The sequence below is a fragment of the Bufo bufo genome, chromosome 1 (genome assembly GCF_905171765.1).
Source record: "Bufo bufo chromosome 1, aBufBuf1.1, whole genome shotgun sequence".
Taxonomy (NCBI): domain Eukaryota; kingdom Metazoa; phylum Chordata; class Amphibia; order Anura; family Bufonidae; genus Bufo; species Bufo bufo.
In genome coordinates, this window is record NC_053389.1 from 582,580,830 (window position 1) to 582,590,591 (window position 9,762).

The 9,762-nt window shown below is 43.3% G+C and overlaps 1 protein-coding gene across 1 annotated transcript in view; it reads left to right on the plus strand.

Annotated features, from left to right (window-relative positions):
* Nucleotides 1-7,804, plus strand: part of GDI2 (GDP dissociation inhibitor 2) — a 32,352-nt gene extending 24,548 nt beyond the window's left edge. Inside the window, exons 7-11 of the mRNA XM_040413376.1 lie at nt 972-1,071; nt 3,107-3,278; nt 3,382-3,526; nt 4,800-4,854; nt 6,897-7,804. Coding sequence (XP_040269310.1) covers nt 972-1,071; nt 3,107-3,278; nt 3,382-3,526; nt 4,800-4,854; nt 6,897-7,046 — 622 coding nt within the window. The 3' untranslated portion in view covers nt 7,047-7,804. The remainder of the gene's footprint in view (nt 1-971; nt 1,072-3,106; nt 3,279-3,381; nt 3,527-4,799; nt 4,855-6,896) is intronic.
* Nucleotides 7,805-9,762: the final 1,958 nt, after the last annotated feature.

The window sequence follows — 9,762 nt, forward strand, 5'->3', positions numbered from 1 at the left end:
TGGGTTTGTGTTCAGTGCTTGTGTAGTTTAATCTTTTGATTACAGATACTAGATTAACAAATCCACAGTCTCACTCTCACATTACAAGCTTAGGCTACTTTCACACTCTCTCATTTGGTGCAGATCCGTCTTGTATCTGCACAGACGGATCCGCACCAATAATGCTAACGCTTGTATCCGTTCATAAGGGATCAGTTTGCATTATAAAAAAAAAAAAAAAAAATCTAAGTCAAAACGGATCCGTCCTGACTTACATTGAAAGTCAAAGGGGAACGGATCCGTTTTCAATTGCACCATATTGTCAGTGAAAAACGGATCCGTCCCCATTGACTTACATTGTAAGTAAAGACTGATCCGTTTGGCTCCGCATAGTCAGACTGTCGCCAAAATGCTGCAAGCTGTGTTTTAGTAACAGTCTAAAAAAACACAACGGAGACCAAACGCAGCCAAACTGATGCATTCTGAACAGATCCTTATCCATTCAGAATGCATTGGGGCTGAACTGATCCGTTTTGAGCTGCTTGTGAGAGCCCTGAAACTTATCTCGCAAGCAGACCCAGAAACACCAGTGTGAAAGTAGCCTTATTTGCAATTTAATAAAAAATAATTTCCGGTAAACATTTTTTCATTTTCAGTTTTCAAGATCTCTGCTTGCAGTCAATGAATAGAAACATTCTCATTTCTATTCAGTGGCTGACAGCATACCCTAATCATTTCCAACTGCCTGTTGGCAGACATAATCAGGACAGCTTTTTTGTCTCTGGGTGCAAATAAGAAATCTTCCAATCCCTGCTATCAAGTGGATGTTTTGAAAATGGTGGGAAAGGCTTACTTATAGAGAGTTGATGAACTTTTGATTTTTTGGCAATTTTATATCAAACCACTTAGAAAATAATAGAAGTGAATTCTGAACCTGCTACTTTGCCAGATATTTAATATATCCATTGAGTTTTTTTTGCTTTTCACCATAGATTAAGTGCCATTTATGGAGGAACATATATGTTGAATAAGCCAATAGAGGAGTTGGTGATAGAGAATGGAAGAATTGTTGGTGTAAAATCTGAAGGAGAAGTAAGCATAATTTCTAAATACTTGTCTCTGTCTCCTTGTCACAGAAAACGCATTATTCAGCTCCTTAAGGGGGTTTTCCATCCTCTGGATAGGTCATCAGTTTCAGACCCTGTCGATCAGTTGTTTGAGTAGACAATGGTGCTTGCAATAGCGCTGCAGCCTTCTGTTTGCTCACCAAGCACAGCGCAATACATTGTATAGTGGCTGTGCTTGGTATCGCAACTTTGCTCCATTCATTTCAGTGGGGCTGAACTGAACTGCGACCGATGAACACAACATCATTGGCCTAGGAAAAGCTGGAGATGGCTGCGGCGCCACTAGGAGAGACACTGCCTTCTCAAACAGCTGATCGGTGGGGTCTGACCGCTGGGCCTCTGCCTGTTACAGGGCCTGTTTCAATGGAGCAAGTCTGCCCTTCCATTAAACTCTGGGGACTGCTGGAGATATTGGAGTACCAACGCTCAGCTACCTCTGGCAGCCCCATATAACTAAATGGAGCAGCAGCCCACATGCGTGACTTGCCGCTTCGTTCAAATGGGTGAACATGAACCCCCATTCTCTTGATTGCTGGGGACTCCAGCAGTTGGACCCCCATCATTCAGACACTGCATTTGAGTGTGAAATGCATTTGCAGACTCTAAAAACGCTACATACACAGCCGCACCTCTGTCCAGGCTTCTACACACTTTCTTAGGGTACTTTCACACTTGCGGCAGAGTGATCCGGCAAGCAGTTCAGTCGCCGGAAACGTATGCCAACTGATGGCATTTGTAAGACTGATCAGGCATTTTTCATACTGATCAGTAAGAAAAATGCATTGAAATGCCAGATCCGTCATTCTGGTGTCATCTAGCAAAACGGATCCGTCATTTATTTTTTTCACCTTTTTTTTTTCCGGTCTGCGCACGCAGACCGGAAGGACGGAGTTGGCATTCCGGTATTTTGAATGCACTATGGAAAAAAATGCCAGATCCAGCATTCAGGCAAGTCTTCAGTTTTTTGGGCTGGAGATAAAACCGTAGCATGCTGCGGTATTATCTTTTGCCTGATCAGTCAAAATGTCTGAACGGAAGACAATTCTGATGCATCCTGAACAGATTAGAGCTCTTTCACACTTGCGTTGTTGTGTTCCGGCATAGAGTTCCGTCGTCGGGGCTCTATGCCGGAAGAATCCTGATCAGGATTATCCCAATGCATTCTGAATGGAGAGAAATCCGTTCAGGATGCATCAGGATGTCTTCAGTTCCGGAACGGAACGTTTTTTGGCCGGAGAAAATACCGCAGCATGCTGCGCTTTTTGCTCCGGTCAAAAATCCTGAACACTTGCCGCAAGGCCGGATCCGGAATTAATGCCCATTGAAAGGCATTAATCCGGATCCGGTCTTAAGCTAAACGTCGTTTCGGCGCATTACCAGATCCGACGTTTAGCTTTTTCTGAATGGTTACCATGGCTCCCAGGACACTAAAGTCCTGTTTGCCATGGTAAAGTGTAGTGGGGAGCGGGGGAGCAGTATACTTATTACCGTCCGTGCGGCTCCCAGGGCGCTTCAGAGTGACGTCAGGGCGCCCCACGCGCATGGGTGACGTGATCACATGGATCACGTCATCCATGCGCATGGGGCGCTCTGACGTCATTCTGGAGCGCCCAGGAGCCGCACGGACTGTAAGTATACTGCTCCCCACTACTACTATGGCAGCCAGGCCTTTAATAGCGTCCTGGCTGCCTCAGTAACACTGAACGCATTTTGAAGACGGATCCGTCTTCAAATGTTTTCAGTTCACTTGCGTTGTTACGGATCCGGCGGGCACCTCCGGCAAATGGAGTGCACGACGGATCCGGACAACGCAAGTGTGAAAGAGCCCTTACTCTCCATTCAGAATGCATGGGGATAAAACTGATCATTTCTTTTCTGGCATTGAGCCCTTTTGACGGAACTCTGTGCCGGAAAAGCAAAACTCTAGTGTGAAAGTACCCTTACAAAAACAAATGTTCTACTGCTTTTCTTCATCAGTAATATCTTGTTCCTTCTTATAGATTGCCCGATGCAAGCAGTTGATTTGTGACCCAAGTTATGTTCCTGATCGCGTTACTAAAGTGGGGCAGGTCATTCGTGTAATTTGTATCTTGAGTCACCCAATTAAAAACACAAATGATGCCAATTCCTGTCAAATCATCATTCCTCAAAACCAAGTCAACAGGAAATCTGGTAAGATTAGAAATATGCTGTCATATTGATAGTCATAGTTTCTTCACCTTTTTTTTTTTTTCCCCCTCATGAATGTTTTTTTCCCCTTTCCCCTATCGTTAAGATATCTACGTGTGTATGATTTCCTCTGCACACAATGTGGCTGCACAAGGAAAGTACATTGCCATAGCCAGCACTACTGTAGAAACAAATGATCCTGAGAGGGAGATCAGGCCTGCTCTTGAACTCCTGGAACCCATCGAGCAGAAGTAAGTTGATTTGCTTTTCTTAATGAAAAATTCCTATATACTATAGATTTATTATTTATTTTTTACATCATGAAAAACCACGCTGGTTTGCTTTGGGTTTCTGTGGACAAATCAGTATTTTACACACTTATGTTATACATGATTCTGACAGGCACTTTTCTCTGCACTTTCATTCAGATCACACATTTGAGCAGAGAAATGCCACAGATTTTTCACCATGTATTTCACTCACTGAAATAGGTGAAACCTGCAGCTATTTCCACATGTCATTGTAGATTGTAAGGCAGTTCCACAGATCCCATATCTTTTCCTGTCCAGCTTGATCCAAGTGAAGCTTTGTTCACACAGTGCAGATTTGTTTTATTGTTTGCCTATTTTAAACTGAAAACAGGAGTGGATCCTTGTCCACATGATGAAGTTTTGCTTTTATCTATAGACCCTTAAAGAGGTTGTGTAACTTCGGCAAGTGTCATGTAGAGGAAGTTAATACATGCCCCTTACGAATGTATTGTGATTGCTTCCATTGCTGGCTGGATTAATTTTTCCATCATGTTATACACTGCTAGTTTCCATGGTTATGACCACCCTGCGATCTATCAGTGGTGGCCGTTAGTGTTGAGCAAAGCGAGCGTCGGATGCTTCATTCAAAACTTCGGAAAAATAATACTATACGGAGATTTGTCCCCGTACAGTATTAGAATGTATGGGCTCTGATGAGACAAAGTAAGTCGCGCTTTGAATAACTTCAGTAATTCCTTTTTAAAGTGGTAAACCACCCTGCTTCGGTTCCGAGGTACTAGTTGGAACGGAAGCGGAGATCGGTTTTAAAATGGTTTTCCACTTTAAAAATCAATGACCAAAGTCTACATAATAAATGCTGTTTGCTGAAGTGAGACAACCCCTTTAAGGGCCCTTTCACACAAGCATGTCCCTTGCGGCAATCGCGCTCCATGTCGGTATGATTCCGTTACAGAAAGGTCACACAGAGGCACAAAGCCTTATCAATCATAATGCTGTGCGCTTCCTAAGCCCATAACACACAATCCCTCTCACACAGAGCCGAATTCCCGCAAGGGACCTGTTCGTGTGAAAGAGCCCTTACGCTTCACTTTTTGATAGAACAAATATAGAAAATTGGTGTTTTACTGTGTGTGTATATATATATATATATATATATATATATATATATACTCTTTTATTGTAAGCCGCATTGGTAATGCCGTCCCTATGCTGTTTTGTTCTTTAATTTAGCTTTATTTTCCACCCCATTTAGGTTTGTAAGTGTTAGTGACCAGTATGGCCCAACTGATTTGGGAACAGAGAGTCAGGTAAGTTTCTAGAAATGCCTACTTGTAGTTATGGCACAAGAATGAAAATACTGACGGTAAAGTCTAATGCCTAACTAGTCTACTATATTCTCTGACTGTATTCTTAGTTGCTATCTGGTCAGAGAAAGGGAATGAGTGATTCTTCTGGACACTGACCTGTGGGGGCACCTCAGTAGCTGGTGCGCCAGCTTGGATGCTGGGTCCTCCTGCTGGACCCACGTCAGGGGCAGTGGTGGAGAGGCTGGAGGCTGAATGGCTTCTGTGGCCACACTGATCAAGGCTGGCTGAGGGGAACCTGTAAGGGCCTGCTCCCGTCTCTCGTTGCAGCGTCTGTCGGAGCTGCCAGGTCGGGCAGAGAAGATGGCGGCGCACTCTGTCTTAAGTGCAGGGCTAAGCCCCGCAGTGTGCTGCAATGCAGGGAGTCCGGAGGAGGTTTGGCCCCTTGCGGGGGCTGCTTGGGCTGTTTCTTGCCCATGTGGGGAGCAGTGCTGTGGGCTCGAGGCCTCTGGTTTGGTGGTGGTGCTCCGCACTCACACGTCCTGCTCTATGAACTGCTAGGCCACGCCCCCCTCCCCTCTGCAATGGAGAGGACCTACAGTTCATTTTGAAGAGGAAGCAGTGCCGTTACCCCTTCAAACAACAGTTCTGATATTGATGACTTATCCTGAGGATAGGTTATCTGATTATTTTTAACCGATGACCTATCCTCTGGATAGGTCATCAGCATCTGATTGGTGAGGGTCTGACACCTGGGACTCCCACGATCAGCTGTTTGAGAAAGCTAGGTGCTCCTGTGAGCGCTGCGGACTTCTCACTGCTTACCCTAGGCCAGTGCTTCATGACCATCAGTCACGTGGCCTAGGCGCAGCTCAGCCCCATTCAATTGAATGGTGTATCCAGAAGATAGGTCATCAGTTACAACTACTGTAGTCAGATAACCCTTAAAGCCACTGCACAAACCCATTGATTTATTCTCCTATAAGGCCCATTTTACATGGGCAGGGACTGAAAACAAAACTGTTTCAATACATGCAGCAATCATCTCTTCTGTATAGGGGATGAACAATCTCTACTGTGACAGCACATCCCCATTTATTGTTTATACAGGGAGATGTCCTGGCAGTAAACTATTACTTTATGCACCACTTGATGCGGATAAGTGCTTGTCTGATGAGCGCTTGCTTGTACATCGGGTCAGCAGTGGCACCTTAACATATAAATGTTCATAGCCAGTAATTGCCAGATCCTTGCCTTATGTAACAGGGCTTTAAAAATTCATTTTGTCAGATTTTCCTAAAGAAACTTTAAGGCTTATCTTTGTATAGGAGCATTGAATCTCAGACATCAGTAGAAATGGCCAAAAAAAGTTTAGACCTGTAACTCCTCTGACACGTCCTCTTATGACTGTTTATTGTTTCTGCTAGAAGTTAAGAATGAATTGCTAGCAGTATGGGTCCAGATTGGGGGGGTATCTACACATTGACATTATCCATTCAGGGCTTCCAGTGTCAGAATGTGCCCAACTGGGAACAGAATGAGAGAGATAGAAGCTGGCCTCTGATTATCTATCGATCTTGGAGCAGAGTAGATTGTTAGTGGGCTCCTAGGAGAGACAGTCAGACTCCTGATTACTCTGCACACACAGGATGATTGACGTTTTTTTTTCCCAATTATTTGCACTGCTACAAGCAGAGATGTCCTTTAGGGCTCATGCACACGACCGTATGCCCTCCGAGACATACGGTCCGTGAGTGGGCCATATGTCCCAGAGTGGCATACATGGTGTGCACGGGAGCGCACCGCATCATAGGTTACTATACTGTGCGCATCGGGCCGCCCACGGGGCTATTGTCCGCGGGTGGCCTGATGCGCACAGTATAATAGTAATCTATGATGCTGTGTGCACGATCAATGCCGCTCCAGGACATATGGCCCGCTCCGACTGTCATCAGTTAAAACAAACTGTAGAGCCCCTTTAAGATCTGAAGAAACAATGTGGATTTGTAATTTACCGGTCATCCATAATGTTAATCTCTCTGCAGATCTTTATTTCACGCACATACGATCCAACAACTCACTTTGAAACCACCTGCAATGACATCAAAGACATCTACAAGAGAATGACCGGATCAGAATTTGATTTTGAGGAAATGAAGCGCAAGAAGCAAGATATCTATGGGGATAACCAATAGAGAGACACGCACCATGTCAGAGAATTGCTGAATCAACTACAAAACACACATTTTGGAAATTAGGAACACTGTATGAAACTCAATATTGCAAGACCTGCTTTTTGTAAAAACTGAAAGCCAAGAATACTGCACTGGTAACTGCTCTGTGCCCTGCCCCTGGTTTATTTCCCGACGAGGCTGCTGTCCAGTCCCAATCTGTTCTGCCATTTCTAGCTTGCTATGGGAGAGAACTGCCCTTTTTCAGTTTGACTGTAGGAGTCATTGATGCAATGAAGTTCTATGCCTTCAGTTCTCACATTTTATCTTTATTTTAATTTAGATTCTGCTCTGGCTTACTAAATAATGCTTTTTTATATATATCAGGATTAAATGAAATACTTAACCGATCATCCGTTTAATCTGATTTGCTGTAAGAAGCTTGAAAGTATTTTGAGCAGCGCCTAACTTACTGCTATCCCATCACTGTATCGCTTTCTGTTCAGGGCTGTTCTACAACATGGAGCTCCCGGTGTGGTGTTCTTGCAAAGTTTTTAACCTCCTGTCTCCAGCTCGGAAAAGTTTGGCTGTAGACTCCTGTTTTATCTGCAAATTATTAAACCATGTCAATAGTATTATGCAGGCAAGGCTTGCATTTCTCATCTCTTGTGATAAAACGGAAAAGCAGTATTGATTTGATTGAGTCCTACCCTCAAATGTTTCTTGAATAGAGATTAAATTGATGTCTGTACTGCAAAGTAAAGCCAAATTGTGGAAACCTGTTTGGTGTTTTATTGCATCCATGCTTGTGTGTCGTGATGCGATTTGAGAAGACGGCAGGTGTAGAATGACTGTGTCCCTTTTGAGATCAGGTTTTCATTTACACTAGTGTAATGTGAAGTACAGTATTTCATCTCTGTGCTCAACACTGGTGTTATATGAATGTTACATTATACTTTGGTGCTGTAAAATGACATACTGTATAATAAACTGCACTACATGAACATTTCCAGATTTTGGAGTAATCTACAGACCATAGACTACTGTAGTGTACCTGTGGTGCATGTATGAGTTTCTGTAATGTGGTGTCTTCCTCTGTGGTTTCCTTGCATATGCTATTAAAGGGGTTGGCAAAGTGAAGGGCAGTGCACTGCACATGTACGGGCGTGTTCTCCATTCCCCCCTTTGGGAGTTCTGAAAATATCCCAGCACTTAAAGGGCTTCTGTCACCCCCAAAACACATTTTTCATTTTTGGGCTTGTTAAAATCCTTATTGAACGACTATTCCCTATATAGGGCTCTTACCTTGGTCTGTGGCTTTGTTTCATTAAAAAATCGATCTTTTAAAATATGCAAATGACTTCACTACCAGCAAGTAGGACGTCTACTTGCTGGTAGCCGCCCCCTCCTGTTGATTGACAGGGCCAGCGAGCGCTCTCCTCTGGCTGGCTCTGTCAGCATTTCAAATCCCGTTCCTGTCTTCATTCTCTGAGAGAAGGATGCTCGCCTCCTCAGCACTCCCTCAGTGCGCCTGCACCGATGACTTCACCGAAAGAGAAGATGTCATCGGCGCAGGCGCACTGAGGGAGTGCTATTACGTACCTGTTTGCAGTACAGTCACTGGGCACAGAGGCTTGTGTATGAGCCTTAATAGATGTAAAGCTATACCTGGTGACCTGCTGGAAATGCAACATTAATTTCGCTGTAAAGTAAAGTTCTGCTTGGATTGATTTCAGGCTCATGCATATTTCTATGAATGAGTCTAAGCTTCAAACTGGTCATGCAGGCATCTCAGTATGTGCATAAGAAGAGGTTCTCAGAACAACCTCTTCTGTACAGGCCAAGGCTCCAAATAACATCGGCCATGCTCACATTAACCACTTCAGCCCCCAGTGCTTAAACACCCTGAAAGACCAGGCCACTTTTTACACTTCTGACCTACACTACTTTCACCGTTTATTGCTCGGTCATGCAACTTACCACCCAAATGAATTTTACCTCCTTTTCTTCTCACTAATAGAGCTTTCATTTGGTGGTATTTCATTGCTGCTGACATTTTTACTTTTTTTGTTATTAATCGAAATTTAACGATTTTTTTGCAAAAAAATGACATTTTTCACTTTCAGTTGTAAAATTTTGCAAAAAAAAACGAGATCCATATAGAAATTTTGCTCTAAATTTATAGTTCTACATGTCTTTGATAAAAAAAAATGTTTGGGTAAAAAAAAAATGGTTTGGGTAAAAGTTATAGCGTTTACAAACTATGGTACAAAAATGTGAATTTCCGCTTTTTGAAGCAGCTCTGACTTTCTGAGCACCTGTCATGTTTCCTGAGGTTCTACAATGCCCTGACAGTACAAACACCCCACAAATCACCCCATTTCTGAAAGTAGACACCCTAAGGTATTCACTGATGGGCATAGTGAGTTCATAGAACTTTTTATTTTTTGTCACAAGTTAGCGGAAAATGATGATTTTTTTTTTTTTTTTTTTTTTTTTTTTTCTTACAAAGTCTCATATTCCACTAACTTGTGACAAAAAATAAAAAGTTCTATGAACTCACTATGCCCATCAGCGAATACCTTGGGGTCTCTTCTTTCCAAAATGGGGTCACTTGTGGGGTAGTTATACTGCCCTGGCATTCTAGGGGCCCAAATGTGTGGTAAGGAGTTTGAAATCAAATTCTGTAAAAAATGACCTGTGAAATCCGAAAGGTGCTCTTTGGAATATGGGCCCCTTT